Source organism: Mixophyes fleayi, chromosome 4 (genome assembly GCF_038048845.1).
Source record: "Mixophyes fleayi isolate aMixFle1 chromosome 4, aMixFle1.hap1, whole genome shotgun sequence".
Taxonomy (NCBI): domain Eukaryota; kingdom Metazoa; phylum Chordata; class Amphibia; order Anura; family Limnodynastidae; genus Mixophyes; species Mixophyes fleayi.
The window spans coordinates 11,965,278-11,985,232 of NC_134405.1; the positions used below are offsets into that span (position 1 = coordinate 11,965,278).

At 37.2% G+C, this 19,955-nt stretch overlaps 1 protein-coding gene across 1 annotated transcript in view; it reads left to right on the forward strand.

Annotated features, from left to right (window-relative positions):
* The window catches only part of LOC142150402 (alpha-2,8-sialyltransferase 8E-like), a 70,598-nt gene extending 59,699 nt beyond the window's left edge, over positions 1-10,899 (forward strand). The window contains exons 4-6 of the mRNA XM_075205598.1: positions 1,708-1,817; positions 4,310-4,396; positions 10,440-10,899. Coding sequence (XP_075061699.1) covers positions 1,708-1,817; positions 4,310-4,396; positions 10,440-10,899 — 657 coding nt within the window. The remainder of the gene's footprint in view (positions 1-1,707; positions 1,818-4,309; positions 4,397-10,439) is intronic.
* The last annotated feature ends 9,056 nt before the right edge of the window (positions 10,900-19,955 follow it).

Genomic DNA, 19,955 nt, shown 5'->3' on the forward strand with positions numbered 1-19,955 from the left:
GCCTTGGCACACCGGGTATCATAATCCATTATCACTAGGATAAACTTATGCCCCCGAGCAGACTTTAACAAGGGCCGAGCAAAATCCATGGTTATCCTGTCAAACAGAACCTCTATAATAGTCATGGGCACTAATGGGCTTCTGAAATTGGGTCCGGCAGCATGATACTGGCACTCGGGACAGGAGGAACAATATTCCGACACTTCTTTATGCACCCCTGGCCCAAGTCCTCATTTTGACCCTTATCATTCGCTATTGACCTAGTAAACAGAATTGACTGGAAATTCACAAGACACCCTGCTGCCAGCGGACCACCATTGCAGTTAAATGGCTCTACACCATTCACAACTGAGACCACACGGAATTCCCGTAGTTTCTAAAAATTGGCAAAATATCTCCCTATTATAGCATCATGCACCAATAAAGGGACCAATCCGACCTTAACAGTAGATGAACCACAAGAGGTCTAAATATTCCCCTCAGCAGTGATATAATGCTGGGTGTCACCATGTACACAAGTTACACCAACAGTTGTTTCCTGGAATTTTGAGGAGTTTACTAACCCCTGCTTTCACAAGGGTAATTACTGTAAACTTCAGCGCTGAGAAAAAAATTATGGATCTAAGATGCAAAAACATGATTCGTGAGATGATTTATCCTAATAAATCTATCATGCATACGGGTTATTATTTTCATGTATATTAGAAAGTGTTTATATGAATGTCTATTCTGAATACTGTCAGTGTACTAAGGATAATTTTATTTTTTACAATATTTCCCTCTGCTAAATGTTTTTCTAAGTTTTGTAATTACTGTAAAGTGACCATAAAAGTTCAAAGACTTTAGCTATCTCTTCACCATTGTCTCTCTCTATTCATCTTACACATCTCTCTCCAACTCTTTCTCTCCATATTTCTCCCTATCTCTATCTTTCTCTCCCTCATTCCATCCCTCTGTCTCTCTCACTTCCATGCTCAATATCTATCTATCCCCTCTCTCTCGCTCTCTCTCTCTCTCTCTGTCTGTGTTCCTCTTCATATTTCTCCATATCCCTATCTTTCTCTCCCTCAATGTATTCCTCTTTCTCTCTCTCTGTTCCATCCTCTACATGTCTATCTAACCTCTCTAATTTCCCTCTCTCTTACCTCTCTCCTTCTTTCTCTCTCTTTATTTCTTTCTCTCCTTTTCTTCCTCTCTCCCTGGTTCTTTCTCTCCTCTATTCTCTACCTCTCTCCCTTTTTTATTTATCCCTTCTCCATTTACTCTATCTATTTCTAACCCTCCCTTCCTCACATCATCCCTTTCTGTCTGTCCTATATATATATATATATATATATATATATATATATATATATATATATAAAAAAAAAAACCTCTGTCCCCTCTCATTCTCTTTTTCTCTTTTCTCTATTTCTCCCTTTCTCTCCCTTTCTCCTGCTCTATCTCTTATCTTCTATCTGCCTTCCTCTTTCTCATCAATCCCTCTGTGTCTATCTCCTTCTCTCTTTATCCCTACATCATTCTCACTCTATTCCTCTTAATTTTGCCCTATCCCTACCTGTCTCCATCTCTCTCTCTCTCTCTCTCTCCTTACTCTCTCTATCCCTTCCAACCTCCGACCTTCTACCTCCCTCACCCCCTTCTCTCTCTCACTATTTATATCTCTCTCTCTATAACTTCTCTCTTTATCAATTTCTATGATTACAGAGTTCCCCCTTCCAGAAGCCCATCAGAAGCTGTGCAGTGGTCGGTAATGCAGGTATTTTAAAAAACAGTTTCTGTGGCGCTGAAATTGACCAGGCAGATTTCGTGTTTAGGTAAGAATGGAAAGTTCCATAGTAAAATATTTTGTCAGTAGCCCTGACGTCATAGAAGATATACTTTCAGGTGTTATACATATATTGGGTATATTTTACACTGCCATGATTATTATTGTGTCTAGAGTTAAGAAAGTCTACGTGTCTTGATGAGTAGTGAGGTCCTGCAGGTGCTGGAGTACATATCTGTGGCTATAAGATCCATACAGTGCAAAGTTGCCTTACCAGATTATTACCAGATTAATGAGTCTAACAGATCTGTGTATTTTACATACATGTGACTGCTTCTCTGGGCACCTGACCCAGCTTTCCCCACTGTGAGATCCCTGCCTGCATGCTGACCTAGCTATCCGTAACCATCGCTTGCTCACTAATGAACATTGCTCTGGTTTTTCCCATTTGACAACATTGCACTGGAATTCTATGAATTCCATGAATTACTTAACTGACTCCTGATCTTGCTTTTGCTGAAAATGTTTCCTGTCTGCCTCTCTTCTGAAGTTCAACTTTGGCATTGTTTTGTTCCCGGTGCTGTGCTCTGGCAGAGGATTAGCTTCAAATTTAGGGCTCTCAATATCATTGCTGCTCCAAGGTTCTGGGACTCTGAAGACACACATGTTACTTTCAGACTGTATGCATATTGCAGTAAGTTTCCAGTGGCAATCTGCTGGCTGTTATCCATGTATATTGCAACTGCTTCTGTGCTGCGGCTGGAGGCTCTATGCCTCATTTAAGTCTGTATGCAAGTTGGCTGTAATTTACATGTTTAAAGAAAGAATGCAATTTGTGCCCATATTCAAATAAAAACATATGTTAAGATATGTTGCGATTTGAATATGGGTGGAAATACGGTCTATATAAACAGTACTTTCCATACGTCGGCACACATTACAGACTGGAGTATACGCACGTGACAGTAGGAGGCACTCTGGTTGTTTATTTACAGACACTAGGAAGATCTCTGCATTAAGGTGATCCGAAAATGTACCCCCATATATATATTTTTTTTAATCTGATGTAGGATGATTAGGAGAATCTTCTGTTTTGAAGTGTTTTTGTTGTCTATTCTTATATTTTTATAAGCCAGGGATGACCTAGTATTAATGGTACAGACGGGCAATTGATGAGGTAGAAGGACAAAGTTTCTGAGTGAAGGGTGCCCACTGTCAACTATAGTGGGGGGGTTTTCACACAAGACCTTGCAACCTGGGAGTGGCCCTTCCTGGATTATACTCGGATAGTATGGAGAATGGTCTTTCACTTGGATACATCTAACATAGTCTCTGATAAGTTGTATATTAACACTGAGCTGAAAGCACAGGCCTCTGGCCTGTAATCCTGTACAATTCCTAGGCAGGTGACTCCAAAGAGACTCCTGATGTTGATCATGCTCACAGAGTTTAGGCAGCCGTGGGTGGACTTGTGCTGTCCCTTATGGAGCACATGCTCAGAGTCCAGTCCAGTGTTGGCCCAGGCTGAAGAGAGCAATATGGCTGATCCGTATATCTCTTTCATCAATCATATTGGACCCCAGTGACCCTAGACTAAGCAGAAACAAAACAAAACAAAATAACCACTACTACAAATGACCAAATCCAAATGATTAAAGGGACTTCTTATTCACCACAGCCATACACAAGTGGCCAACATGAGAATTTAGCAGTTGTGGTTTAGATTAGTGTACAGGAGGGTCGGGTCATTCTTTGAGGATTATTTTTTTTCCATTTGGGCTATGATATTTTAAGAAAGAAGCAAACATATTTTCTAACTTAATAAAATGGTTAACAATGGTTTTTGGGTAGTTATTTATTCATTTAACGTTTCTTTGAAAATTGTACATGAGTCTTTATAGATAAATTATAGTTCAAAGTATACACCAAGATCCTAGTGTAGAATTCAAGACATTTAATGGAGCAGGAATGGCCGGTCATGAAATGGAATTTCACGGAAAGTGTGCACTCTTCAGCCCTTTATCTCATGACACTAATGTATGTTACTGCACTGCTCCACATAATAAGATGTAACAGTGCATTTACCCCATACTTCACTATGATTCCGTTCACTTCTCCAATTCCTCCCATTTGTCTAGACAAATGTCTACTTCTCCACAAATACAGTCATTTTGCCCCACAAACCTATCTGTTTAGACAGGGAAATCATGGCACACAGTGGGTCTAAACCTTTACTCTCACTCTGGAGTGACATTTCATTCTTTGTAAACGAACTCCTCTGACTGCAGACCCATTCTGTGATCTCACCTGGAGTATAGAACTAAGAGGGTTCTGTCATTGGTGAGTCTCCTGTGAATGACATTGTTTGACAAATGTTTAAATTATAATAAATAATTTGGGTCCACAGATGGAAATCATGAGTTTAATCTGCTGTTCTCTACTGTGCACAATACATCTCCTATTCTTTCACGCCTTTCAATTCCACAGGTCAGACGATCACATAATACCTACCTCATAGGATCTACCCATTTTTTTTTCCAGGATGAATCTACCTCCAGTGAATGTGACTGATGATATAGGGTCAAAGACAGATCTTGTCTCTGTCAACCCAAGTATTCTAACTGACAAGTAAGTGTGCTACGTTTATTCTTAGAAATATAAAGCATGAACTTGTATTTAATGATCATTTAACATAGAATAGTAGTAGTCTTTTAATGTTATGTTATATCCATTGAAGTATGCATGAGGAACATCTACTGGTAGGCATCTAGTATCACTTCAGTAAGTCTCATCGGGCACCGCCAGCCTGTCTGGTAAAACTTTCTGGGACTTATTTCCTGAAGTAGTCCTAAGGTCCAAGTGAGGAAAAAATAAATAAAACAAACTATTATAAGATGAAAACTGCTCCTTACGTCAAGTCTCATCATCAGCTATTTATATTGCGCCACAATTCCGTAGCGCTGTAAAGAGAACTCAATCCCATCATTCCCTGTCTCATTGGAGCTTAGTCTAAATTCCCCAACATACAGAGAGAGAGAGAGAGAGAGTAGTGGCAATTTGATAGCAGACAATTAACCTACTAATATGTTTTTGGGATGTGGGAGGAAAACCGGAGCACACCCATGGGGAGAACATACAAACTCCACTCAGATAAGGCCATGATCAGGAATAGAACTCATGTACCCAGCACTGTGCGGCAGAAGTGCTAACCACTAAGCCAACATGCTGCCTTCAAGACTGACACAAACATGTTTTTATGTTTGCTTTTAATTGAACGGGAGGGTTAACATCTACACAGCCAATCACAGCCCTATATATTTATCATGCCTGTCATGAACATGCTGTACTAACACCCTTGAACCTATCCCTAAACCCACACTTCCCTTTTTTATGCTGTACCCTCTATGATTAGAAGAACTAACAATAATGCAAAGAATATAGGTAAGAGACATTATTATTGGTTAGAGAAAAACAACATTTTTAAACTGTTCTGGTATATGTATGTATATATATATATATATATATATATATATATATATATATATATAAAACAAAAACAGACATACGTCCTCTGCACTCACCTTGTACAGACTGGGGTGCAAGAGGGGGTTGCCCACATTGTATAGACAAGAAAACAGGGATACTCTGCACTCTCCAAACACATAATTAATGCTATATCAAGTACTGTTCTATATTAAAAACAGGGAATGTTAGTTCCACATATTGCAATATATGTTTAAGCTGACCAACTCACGCCAAAGTCTTCCCATTCTGGTCAGTCCTAACATTATCAAATGCTGGGAATGGGAAGACTTTGGCGTGAGTTGGTCAGCTTAAACATATATTGCAATATGTGGAACTAACATTCCCTGTTTTTAATATAGAACAGTACTTGATATAGCATTAATTATGTGATTGGAGAGTGCAGAGTATCCCTGTTTTCTTGTCTATACAATGTGGGCAACCCCCTCTTGCACCCCAGTCTGTACATGGTGAGTGCAGAGGACCTATGTCTGTTTTTGTTTATATAATGTAAGTTCCATGACTCTTGCACCCCATTCTTTACATTAATTAATTCCAACTTGTGTCAGGTGAGTCCCAGGTCTCCTATGGCTGCTAGTGCTAGGGAAAGACTTGCCTTTAAAAGCTGTGTGCAGGTAAGCCTTAAGCCCAGATAAAATAGCATAGCATTTGATCATGTTAGGACTGACCAGAATGGGAAGACTTTGGCGTGAGTTGGTCAGCTTAAACATATATTGCAATATGTGGAACTAACATTCCCTGTTTTTAATATCGAACAGTACTTGATATAGCATTAATTATGTTCAGAGATGAATAGCTTTTTTGGTGTGGGGGCCCAAACAAACCAATCATTTCAGGCACAGTTTGGTAGGCCCTGTTGCTGAAATGATTGGTTTGTTAAAGTGTGCATGTCCTATTTCAACAACATAAGGGTGGGTGGGAGAGCCCAAGGACAATTCCATCTTGCAACTCTTTTATTGCCATTATGTGACCATTCAACAGTCATTTGTTATGAGCACGAAGTAAAACAAAATTAAAACAAATTCAAAAAATTAAACCAAAAGTAAAATGCCCTGTCATAATCAAAAACAAGAGGTATTGACGTGCTTGAACTACTGTAGTGTTTATAAGTTAGAAACACTACACTTGAAAGCTTGAGTCTTTAATAGAAAAAGTCACTCTTCATTGCACGAATATTTGCAACAGCGACAATTTTTTGGTTAACAAAGTCAACAAATAACACTTCGACCCTGTCTGTCTTTCACATACTTGATGGGATCTCAATGATGAATGCTCTGTACCATAGTCGTCTAAAACAAGAGTTATTGACGTGCTATAACTACTGTAGTTTTTATAAATTATAAACACTACACTTGAAAGTCGGAGGAGGTATTGTGGCCCCGGTACCAAATTGGGTACCGGGGCCACTCCACTATGCAGTCCAGATAGAGGTGTATCAGATATTAAACAACGTTGACTGTTGCTGCAAAATTTTTAAATAATATTGTGGGGAACACTACACTATGCAGTCCATAAACTTTTTTGGTAGAATTCAGACCCGTGGAGGGTTTTTTAATTATATTGTGGCCCCGGTAAAAAATTGTGTACCGGGGCCACCCCACTACGCAGTCAAGAAACTTTTTTTTGGGAATTCAGACCCGTGGAGGGTTTTTTAATTATATTGTAGGGACCACTCCTCTACGCAGTCCAGGTAAAATTTTTGGTGGGATTCAGACCATTTGAGGGTTTTTAAATTATATTGTGGTGACCACTCCTCTACGCAGTCCAGGTACAATTTTTGGTGTAATTAAGACCAGTTGATGGTTTTCTTATTATATTGTAGGGACCACTCCTCTACGCAGTCCAGGTACAATTTTTGGTGGGATTCAGACCATTTGAGGGTTTTTAAATTATATTGTGGTGACCACTCCTCTGCGCAGTCCAGGTACAATTTTTGGTGTAATTAAGACCAGTTGATGGTTTTCTTATTATATTGTAGGGACCACTCCTCTACGCAGTCCAGGTACAATTTTTGTTGGGATTCAGACCAGTTGATGGTTTTCTTATTATATTGTGGGGACCACTCCTCTACGCAGTCCAGGTACAATTTTTGGTGGGATTCAGACCATTTGAGGGTTTTTAAATTATATTGTGGTGACCACTCCTCTACGCAGTCCAGGTACAATTTTTGGTGTAATTAAGACCAGTTGATGGTTTTCTTATTATATTGTAGGGACCACTCCTCTACGCAGTCCAGGTACAATTTTTGGTGGGATTCAGACCATTTGAGGGTTTTTAAATTATATTGTGGGGACCACTCCTCTACGCAGTCCAGGTACAATTTTTGGTGGGATTCAGACCATTTGAGGGTTTTTAAATTATATTGTGGGGACCACTCCTCTACGCAGTCCAGGTACAATTTTTGGTGGGATTCAGACCATTTGAGGGTTTTTAAATTATATTGTGGTGACCACTCCTCTACGCAGTCCAGGTACAATTTTTGGTGGGATTCAGACCAGTTGATGGTTTTCTTATTATATTATGGGGACCACTCCTCTACGCAGTGCAGGTACAATTTTTGGTGGGATTCAGACCATTTGAGGGTTTTTTAATTATATTGTGGCCCCGGTAAAAAATTTTGTACCGGGGCCACCCCACTACGCAGTCAAGAAACATTTTTTTTGGAATTCAGACCCGTGGAGGGTTTTTTAATTATATTGTAGGGACTACTCCTCTACGCAGTCCAGGTACAATTTTTGGTGGGATTCAGACCATTTGAGGGTTTTTAAAATTATATTGTGGGGACCACTCCTCTACGCAGTCCAGGTACAATTTTTGGTGGGATTCAGACCATTTGAGGGTTTTTAAATTATATTGTGGTGACCACTCCTCTACGCAGTCCAGGTACAATTTTTGGTGTAATTAAGACCAGTTGATGGTTTTCTTATTATATTGTGGGGACCACTCCACTACGCAGTCCAGAAAGATACTTTGTTGCAACATTTTGGACTAATAACAATATTGTTAGGTGTTCAGAATACACTGTAAATTAGTGGAAATGATTGTTATTGAATGTTATTGAGGTTAATAATAGCGTAGGAGTGAAAATAAGCCCAAAAACTTGATTTTTGAACTTTTTATGCTTTTTTCAAATAAAATCCGAATCCAAAACCTTAAATCCGAACCAAAACCTTTCAGCAGGTGTTTTGCGAGACAAATCCGAACCCAAAACCTCAAGCAAATCCGAATCCAAAACACAAAACATGAGACACCAAAAGTCGCCGGTGCACATCCCTACTTGATATAGCATTAATTATGTGTTTGGAGAGTGCAGAGTATCCCTGTTTTCTTGTCTATACAATGTGGGCAACCCCCTCTTGCGCCCCAGTCTGTACATGGTGAGTGCCGAGGACCTATGTCTGTTTTTGTTTATACAATGTAAGTCCCATGACTCTTGCACCCCATTCTTTACATTAATTAATTCCAACTTGTGTCAGGTGAGTCCCAGGTCTCCCATGGCTGCTAGTGCTAGGGAAAGACTTGCCTTTAAAAGCTGTGTGCAGGTAAGCCTTAAGCCCAGATAAAATAGCATAGCATTTGATCATGTTAGGACTGACCAGAATGGGAAGACTTTGGCGTGAGTTGGTCAGCTTAACATATATTGCAATATGTGGAACTAACATTCCCTGTTTTTAATATAGAACAGTACTTGATATAGCATTAATTATGTGTTTGGAGAGTGCAGAGTATCCCTGTTTTCATTTATATATATATATATATATATATATATATATATATATATATATATATATATATATATATATATATTTGCTTTATTCCACATCTGGAAGTAAAACTTCAGGGGCCTGATTCATTAAGGATCTTAAATTAAGAAGTTTCTTATTTAAGTCTCCTGGACAAAACCATGTTACAATGCAAGGGGTGCAAATTAGTTTTCTATTTTGCACATAAGTTAAATACTGACCTTTTTTTTTCATGTAAAGAATCAGGCCCCAGATGTTTCTCCTCAAGAATTTGGACTTCGGAATAAATCAACCACCTTAGTCTCTTCAGTAATATCCATAGACTATTAGTTAGGCAAAAATTAGGCAACTTCATTATTGGATGGAATGTCGGGGAATAGCACAGCAAAAGGAGAACTTAAAGACTGTATCTTCAGGAACTTTGCACCACTGCAAAATTTGATTCATGCAAATGTTTGCCACAGTTTAGATAATCTTTAATACATATAAATAGCAATCCTTAGTGGTCTTGGGGCATCACTTAAAGTTAAACTCTGCTGGCCGAACAAAGATACATCTTGATATGTATCTAAAACACATGCAGAGCATAAAGCTGTGGTTTGAGCAAATGTTTACACTGTTAAAAAATAAAAAACTACAAAATTATTTCCTCATGTCACCCCTCACTCCAATAAATAACTAGCACCAACATAACATCCTGGAGCTAGTCACCACCAAAGCAGTGTGACCAAAAGCACAGTTTCACCTTGTTAAAATGGTTACTAGCACCAGGATAAGGTTACCTTGTCATACAGTGGGAACCAGCACCCAGTCTGTTCAAATTGGGCAACAAATCCATAACCCCCCTCCCAGAACTGAACAAAATTGTGCTGAAAAGCACTGGATCTCTTCCTGTAACCCATGGGGCTATGGGTGCAATGGTAATATTGGTGTATTTTGTTAAATATAAAAAGGAACAACTTCTAGAGGAAGGAATATGCAAGATGGCCAGTTACCAAAAGAAAATTCACCTTGGTTCCTGTTTTTTCTTTGAGACTATAAATAGGCGAATCCTGAGTACTTTGTTTGCACCTCTTGGATTTCCTGCTACTGTGCATGATCCACCTTACGTCTAGCTAAGCTTTTTGTGTACCAATGTGGAGTTAAGTTTGACCCATAAAGCTCTTACATAATGAACAACCTTTGCTGTTTTGGTTTCCAAGAAACAAAAAGAACAATTCAAAATAGTCTTTTGTAGACTATTGCTGTACAGTGAGATCTTGGGATCATGCATGTTTTGAACCTTGCATCTAATAGTTATCGTTTGATGACTGAACAACATGTTGTAACTCTAATGGATTGTATTACATTATATATAGTAACACATAGTGCATTGTCTACTTTAGGTTTGGCCATCTGCGAGAGAAGAGGAAGCCATTTATCAACATGATGCGGGCTTACGGCTCTGCACTTGTTCTCTTGCCGGCTTTTTCATTGTTGATGAGCACTGATGTCTCCTTAAGGGCAATCTACACTATAAAAGACTTTGATGTGAGCAGCAGAGTGGTATTCATCAATCCACAATATATGGGCAGCTTGACTCTTTACTGGAAAAACATGAAGCTCAAGTTCAATCGTATATCTTCTGGGCTTTTGATGGTGAGCGCCGCCCTTGAGATTTGCGAGAAAGTGACACTCTATGATTTCTGGCCATTTTCTCAAGGTCTGAATGGATATCTGATTCCTCGCCAGTACTATAAAAAGGTGCCACCTAAAGGCGGCTTCAACCCTATGGCTGATGAATTCTACCGCTACGTACAAATGCACAGTCAAGGAGCTCTACAGCTGAACCTGGGAGCATGTTAATGCATGTTGTAAGAATGGGTCATCACTTGAGGCAGTTCATTGCACATACGCACACATAAAAGAGCATGGTGTATGATAGAAGGTAACATTCTCAAACATATTGCAAAAAATATACATTTAAAGACTCTTTGGAGATATTTTAATTTAAAGGACCGCTATACTCCAAAATTGTACATTAATTGACAGCATGGTATTTGTGGAACATCATCATTTTCTGGTCTGGACAGTAAAGGAATTCATTTTTGGAATCAGCAACACCATGGGCACAGCTAAGCGCTGTTTTATTTTACCTTTTGTAAGGGTTTTTAACTACTGTTTTCAAAATAAAATTTGGCTGTTTTACACATGGGCGGTTGTTTTTTCGGTTTGTGTTTTATCTGAAAGTACATGATAATGCCCCAAGCGATTGGCGAGGATCATGCAGGAATAGCGATCAAGTTTTAATGGCTTAAAAACACTACACCCTTTTTTTCTATCTTTCTTGTTTACAAAATTGTAACGTTCAGATATGGGGCATGAAGGTAAATTCCATAGTTCATTGTTCACCTGATCTTTCAGTGTCAGCTCTGCTAAAAAGTAAAGTATTACCCCATCCCCACTCCATTTCAGACAGCTGATAACCGCCCCCTCTCTCCTCTTTAGCCCCGTGTCTTTATCGGATATCATAGAAATCGGAAGGCTAAGTCTGGATGCATTTGAGTTACAGTGAGAAAAATAAGTTTACACCTGCGCCATATACAGTATACCCAAAATTGTATCATTAATACTATTTATGAACAATAAATTATGAAAAATTCAATAGCGATTTCAGAGCTGGATTAATGAATGTAAGAAGGCACATAGTACTCTCTGTGAGAGACAGATGCACTGGTAAAGTGCACTATCAACACACGTCTCTTCACCTAGAAAATATAGAAGTAATTATACTAAGCTGTTCAACACCATGGAATCCTGTGTGTGGTGCCTCAATGTCCTGTTGGTAGAGAGCTATATTGGTGTCACACAGGAGGCAATTGGGCCCCATTTTGGTTGTTGTTGAGGAGGAAAAGATAAGTTAGAGGTAGCACAAGAAGGCATGTATGAGGGCTATGGAAAAAACATAAAATTAGTCAAGGCAGTAAGACAATGTTCTAAAGATACAGAGTAAATAGTATATAGAGGTAAAGTGATGAGTGTGCCGTGAAGAGGATGAAAATAGTGGTATAGAGGAAATAAGTAATTCTGGGGAAAACAGGGGGAAATAAACTTACATAGAAAATGGGTGTAACATAAGTATAAAATGGAGAAATAAAAAATGAATTATGAAAATAGGTGAGTTGAAGTGGTGTTTGTAGTGATAGGAAAGGAAAAAGTATTAGAGATGCCTTCTACATCAGAAAATAAAGTCAGGTTGTTGTATCTTACGTGTAAGATACAACAACCTGACTTTACTTTCCAAGTTACATTATCTCCTTGGCAGCCCCAGCACTGAATCTCTGTTTACCAATAGAGACAGCGCATGCGTGGACCATGTGGCAGGAAGTTCGAGCCGGCCAGCCGTCACTTTTGTTTGTACCTATCTGGATACATCTAACATCAGAAGCCGGAGTCTCCCTGTGCTTCGTAGAAGGCATCGGGAGCCGTGCGAAGAGGCATTGGAGGCAATGAACCCTGATGTCTCAAAGAGGAATTATCCAGAGGCAGCTGTGTAGGATCCACATCAAGTGAGTGACTGCTTATTTTAATATCGTTGTTTGACTTTTTAACACTTGCACCATATTGGTGTGTGGTCCCTCTGTTTACCTAAACCATCCTTATTCAACCAGCTAGGTTCTTTCAGAGAGAATATTTAGTTTGGACATGTTCTAATGGACAGGTGGTCTTCTGGACTTTTTGGATCCACCATCCCTCATATTTAGATTATACAAGGGTATTCATTCCTGATCATTTTTGGTCCGGACCAATTATGGTGTATTAACTTTCCAATTATTATTTGTTTTAATTGTTTACATTCACTTTTTATACTTTTTGCACTAGGCAATACTGCTTTTTGTTTTGTATTATATTTGGCTGTTTAGGGGAAGGGACCCCCCCTTGTTACAAGGTATTCCTGTGAAGGCAGCATTCTTGTATATTTACATAGGAAGTGCTGTGTATCCCCAGTTTATTTTGTTTGATGTAACTTGGGGCAAACCTGGTGCCCATCGCCGTTGCCATAATTTGTAAAAAATATTTGCTACTGTGGAAAAAATTATTGTTATCAAGAATGAATTGGATTCCCTCAATTATGAAATCATTGAATCTGGAAGAATGATCTGTGGTTTATAAACAATATTTAACTGCCTTTATTCATTCCTGATGTTAAATATTTGTATATAAAGCAGTGACGTCTGCTGTAATTAGGATATAACTCTCATGCCATTTAATTTGAGACAATTTGTATATAATGTCACTGGTAACTTTCAAAAAAGCAGAAGTAATTTAAACACGAGGTTGTAAATGGAATTCTATAAAAGAGGATAATTTGGTTGTAACCCCCTCGATACCGGAGATAAGGGGTCTCCCTGGGGGATGGGTAATACTTTTATACTTTGCTGATAATATATAGATGTGTGGAGTGACACATTTCTCCACTTGCAGAAAGGAAATTTCCTCCTGTGAGATAATATTTTCCTTTCCATATTTTTGTATAAAATTTAGAATTTTTATTTTTAAACTAGGATCCTGTTTCAAACAACGGTAAGTATCTTTATCCTGTAGTTGTCTATCTATTTCTCCCAAATACATTGTTTGATCTAGAATGACAACACCACCCCCTATATCAGCAGGTCTAATTATTATGGTGTCATCTTTTTGTACATTTTCTCTCTTTTCTTGTAAGATTAAATTTGGGTTTCTTAATACTTTTCAACATATTTGTGATCTCATCTACAATAAGTTTATTGAAGCTTTCTAAAAAAAAGGTCCTTTTACATGTATTGGATAAAAAGTAGATCTTTTTTTAAATATACCTTTCTCATAAATTCCCTCTTTTTGTGCATCTACTGTTTCCTTCATTCCATATTCTTTCTGATGAAAGAATGTTTTTATCGTAAGTAAACTTAACATCGCAGTAGATCTCAACAGGTGTCGAGATGATTAGATACTTAGGGGGTAATATGATGTATTATTTCATACATGATATGATCATTTGGTGTCATGTTTAATATTTGTATAGAGTTGTTAGTATTCTTTTAACTAGGTATTAGAGATTGGTTCTTTTTCTTTATTTGTAGTGACTTTAGTTTTTTATTGTATTTAATGAAATAATAATTCATGTTTATTTTATTTTTTGTTTTAGAAGAGGTTTCACATTCCAAAGTATATCAGAATATGGCACAAATATAGTTGTGTGGTTTAAAGATTAAAATACAAGGGTTAATTGATTTTTGGTAATACCCTCCTCTTCAAATTCCTCTATATAATGAACCTATGGGAGATCTATGTGGCAGCTTCGAAAAAGTTCTGTTGCTACAGGATGAAATGCATCATCTTCTTGTGATTTTAAGTAAAGGTAAATCATTTAAACACTCCTCTAATAGAGCCTACGTATCTGAGCTAAATCTACCATGAGGCCTCATTGTAGAAGCGTTAGTGAAACGTATGTCAGATTTTAACAAATGGATGTTAAATGATTTAGCTCAGATACATAGGCTCTATTAGATGAGTGATTAAATGATTTACCGTTAGTTAAAATCACAAGATTTATACTCAGCTCACCATAACAGATCTTTGTCATCTCTTGAGTGTATACAATTCATCCAGCTCTTAATTCTGTAGCAGGATTAACACTGCAGATCTCTGCTATTTAGAGGCACCAGCGAACATTTGTTTGGTGCAAATAACCTGATTCAGATAATTAGCTAAAGCCGTACTAGGCATCACAATCAATTGTCCGTGCAGATTCTTTTAACAAATTATGTGCTCGGCACTCGAAAAGCTGGATTGCTATTATTAGAATAAGATAAATGGTACAAAAGATTTTAGCCAAATCAATTACTTTTATCTTAGCTTACACAAGGATGGGAGTAATCGATTCTATGATTATTTATTAGAATTCTGAAACTCAGCCTCAGAATCGTTACCATGTAGGCTTCTACACCATACCATATATGATTTAGAAAGTTTTCTACTACTACTATTGGACATAACGACAAATAATTATTCTTCAACATACTTCAATGGAGCCTATATTAGTCTCATATACTGTAATACAATATTTGCATCAGTTACCATCTGTTATTATCAATATTTATGAGAGCAGTATCAGCTTATAACATCATAGTTGTGAAATTCAGCTTCCTAAATGATCTTATAGATCAATCTGAAATATAGTGTATACTTTGTATGACAATATTATTATTTTTTTTATATGAAAAGTGGCTATACGTATTTTGCATTTCACCATTTATATGAATTTGCTCCTAATAAGAGCCTTATAAATAGGATTACCTATATATATATATATATATATATATATATATATATATATATATATCTGTAGCTTCTCATTCACGCCACCAAGTTTTAATATTTCGTTTGTTAATACAAACAATTTTAACCTATACAGATAAAATTAAATTTTGTTTTTATGTGTGTTTCGTTCATTCATCTCATGTCCATGAGCAATATAAGCTATTAGAAAATAATTTTGGAATATACTAATCCACATTAAAATTACTATCTGACTACACATATGAGGTGTGCCTTCCCTAGTTAGTATCTCTTTCTCTCCTCTTTTTTGTCAGCAAACTACTAATTCATACTACAGAAAGCTGCACCCCAACTAGTTTTTATAGCAGATTTTTGTAAGAATATTAATTTACTATAAGTTAGACACCACTATCTTGTTTGGGTCATTCTGTGTCAATTATTCATTACATAAAATGGATTAAAGGACTCTAGTGCGGAAGATAATCCACTTTGCATTATCAACTAGGAGATGAGTTAAAGTGGATGCTACAAATCAAGAGATGTACATAGATTAAAAGTTACGAGATGTATCACAGAAAAGATTTGTCAGGAGAGCTGGGAATGGGGACGCGCTTTGCCCCGAGCTATGCTAATTTATATATGGGTGACTTTGAAGAGGCTCACATGTGTGGTGGCGATTTTGGGGTGGATCTTGTCCTCTATGGCCGTTATATAGATGATTTGCTTATTATTTTGGAGGGGTGGAGAAGCACGAGACCTAGAGTTTGCTAATAATTTGAATAGTAATGATTACAATCTTAAGTTTATGCACAAATATCATGCCACACACATGGAGTTCCTGGATACCTCCCTGTCGACCACAGGTACAACCATCTCCACTGACCTTTTTTAAAAAGGTAGATTACAATAAGTTTCACAATTTTTCTCTTGCTCACTACTCTAAGTGGAAAAAGGACATTCCTAAGGGGCAATTTATGCACCTTAATTGTTTTTGCTCTAGTGGGGAAGTTTTTCTGAAGCAGGCTCAGACTATGACAAAGAACTTTTTAGATAGAGGATACCCCCGAAATTAGTTTACCAAGCACTCAGAGAGGTTAATAAGATGGATAGAGGGACTTTGTTGGTGCCCACGAAAAAGAGATACGATTCCATCGCATATAATAATAATACTACTGAAGAAAACCACATGAGGGTCACCAGAAGGAGTAGAGGGGATATTGCGACCAACTCAGAATAGCATTTATTTCAAGGTACAATAAAATATCCTCTAGTGATAAAATATTATTTCTGTCAATTATCCAATTTTAAAACAAGACCCATCATTAAAATACTTACTACCGAAAGAACCGGTAGTTGTATTTAAAAAGACTAATAATTTTAAAAATATACTGGTCCCTAGTTCTTTGAAACCTAAACCAGGTCATTCAAGAAATAAGGTTTTAAGTGAAAGTTCTAGAGAGGACGATACTAGTGATATTAAAAATAATATCTGAGTGGCTTCCTTCAATCCCTAGTGTTTGTTTTAGATGCATTGGGCAGCGCTGCATCATGTGTAAACATATTACTAATAAAGTATATTCTGCTTGGTCTGCATCTGGAGATAAGGAATGTACCATTAAAGGATTTATCAACTGTAACTCTTCATTTGTGATCTATTTATTAAAGTGTAGTTATAATTTTCTTTATATTGGAAGAACCAGTAGAACATTGAAAATAAGATTTAATGAGCATAGACCATTGTGCAGCATGGTGACTTAGTGCTTAGCACTTCTGCCTTACAGCACTGGGGTCATGAGTTCAATTCCTGACCATGGCCTTGGTGAGGAGTTTGCATGTTCTTCCCATGTTTGCGTGGGTTTCCTTCCATTCTCCAGAAAAACATACTAGTAGGTTAATTGGCTGCTAACACATTAATCCTAGTCTGTGAGTCTGTCTGTGTGTGTTAGGGAAGTTAGATTGTAAACTCCAAATGGGGCAAGGACTGATGTGAGTGAGTTCTCTGTACAGCGCTGCGGAATTAATGGCGCTTTATTATAAATAAATGGTAATGATGATGATGATAGGCCTAACATATTAAATGGACTTAGAACACACAGTGTCTCTCGACAATATGCCCTGAAACATAACTCTAATCCAGACTGCCTTACCATTACTGGGGTGGAGCTGGTGAAGGCCACCCCAAGAGCCGGAGATAGGTATTAGAGACTATGCAAAAAAGAGTTATTTTGGATTTTCCAGCTCAATACACTTTCGACTACAGGTTTAAACAAATCTCTTGAACTTAAGGAAATTATTTAGATGGTATTAGGTTATAAATATATATTAAAACAATTTAATTTTTTAAAAAAGTGTGCTGGGATTATAATTGTCCATCTTTTTAGGCCTTGTTTTATTAATGGTTGGTATTAAATTTGTCTATTTGTGCATTAATTATAAATGCACCCTAATTGAATATAGAAATGTACCTTTTGTATTGTCTGAATTGGCTTGAACAACATAAACCCCATATAGCTATCATATTATAAACATTATAATCAAAAATATATAAAATATGAAACATCGAAAAATAGTTGTTATGTTCTTTTTAAAAAAATTATCTCTTGAACTTTTGGAGATATAAGGATTGTCTATTACCCTATTATATGAATATTAAGATCCGATGAACTACATTAATGAGTTTGAGTTGCTTTAGGTTAAACTAAATTTTAATTGAGTTAAATTTAAAATCACTTATTTTCTGTAGAGGATACTCTATTGGAGATCTATGGATGTAAGTATAGGATAATATCCCTTATTATGATGTTCCAGATTTGATGTAAATCTATGTAATATTTTGTAGATGACTATAGTAATTGTTTTGTTTGGACTTATTTTTTATGCATTTTATACTTATACATCTTTTCTTCTTTTGTTTAATTATTTTTTTCTAATTTCTTTCATTTCATTTATGTATCTATTCTGTTTTAATTTGGAATTTTTTTTTCATACGAAATAGAATGTGATTCATAAGATGGACGAGTCTCATCTACAATGTCCTTGTTGGAAATCTCTGGCTCTCTTGTTGTGTTTGTACTTTCATTTTTCTTAAAGAAACCTTTTGACTGTTGTTTTCTGATTTAATTTCTTACTCATTATGGGTAACAGATGGCTGAACACATATATCATTTTTAACAGCAACCAGATGCTGCACAATTACTGTTTCAACTGTGCCTAGATACTGGACAAATGCTATTTAAACACCAATAAATTTTTTGAAGTGCTCAGATAATGCACGAATACTGGCCATACACAGAAGACTCCCCAAGTAAGAAGCATTGTCTTTAAGGTTTACCAGCAAATGAAACTGCTGGCAAATGTGCACTTTCTTTTATACAGGTGCCCTCCCCCTATCCCCTCTCATTTATGGTTGCTATTGTTATTATAATTACCATTTATTTATATAGCGCCACTAATTCCGCAGCGCTGTACAGAGAACTCACTCACATCAGTCCCTGCCCCATTGGAGCTTACAGTCTAAATTCCCTAACACATACAGACAGACAGAGACGGACAGACAAGCTAGGGTCAATTTTGTTAGCAGCCAATTAACCTACCAGTATGTTTTTGGAGTGTGGGAGGAAACCGAAGCACCCGGAGGAAACCCACGCAAACACAGGGAGAACATACAAACTCCTCACAGATAAGGCCATGGGTGGGAATTGAACTCATGACCCCAGTGCTGTAAGACAGAAGTGCTAACCACTTAGCCACCGTGCTGCGCCATTCCTTTTTTATTTCCAAAGAGACTATAAAAACAAACGTATCTCCCTATAAAGTGAAGCATATTACAAAATGATAGTGTTATGTTTTGTTTTTTTCACATGAGAAATCAGGATAAGAGAAGATTAAAGATCACACAATTTCCAAAAGGAGAATATGCTAAACATCTCCTTGATGCATAGGTGGGGTGAACGTGCAGTGTATAAATGTGGTGTATCAGCAAAGGGTAGTGTGTTCCAGGTGCCGGTACATCACAATAATATATTTATTAAATACACTGATTTATACAGTAAAAGCAAATCAATATCATTTCTGGTAAGAAACATTTTTACATAATAGACATGCAAAAAATTAAACAATCAACAAAATAAGCACTTAAACATCAATATGTTCAGGACAGGTAGGGAGTCCAGAATGATAGGCGCACGGGTTTCAGTCGATGCAATTGTTTGTATGATGAAAAGACCAATTCCTATGTAGGTGTGATCCACATAAAAGTGATAAAGATGAAATAATACTAAAGATTGGTATCAGGGTCACAGAGGATAATCCAGTGTCCATATTAATATCCATGTAACCAGTTTTAAATAATAAGTATCAAGTGTCTTATATATATATATAGATGATGATGATGATGATAAAGCAGTGCCTGTGCTGCTGGATCTCGGGGGAGATAACTTGTAGAGGAGATTTTATTACCTTTCAGATTGAGAGGCTGAGCTGCAGTGGTCTCCAGATTATTCCCTCAGTCCTCAGTCGGCAGACATTGAAGTGATCACAATAGTTGCTTCAAGGAACCTTGTATAGTTATTTCATCGGCCATGGTCTGTTGACATGAAAAGGAG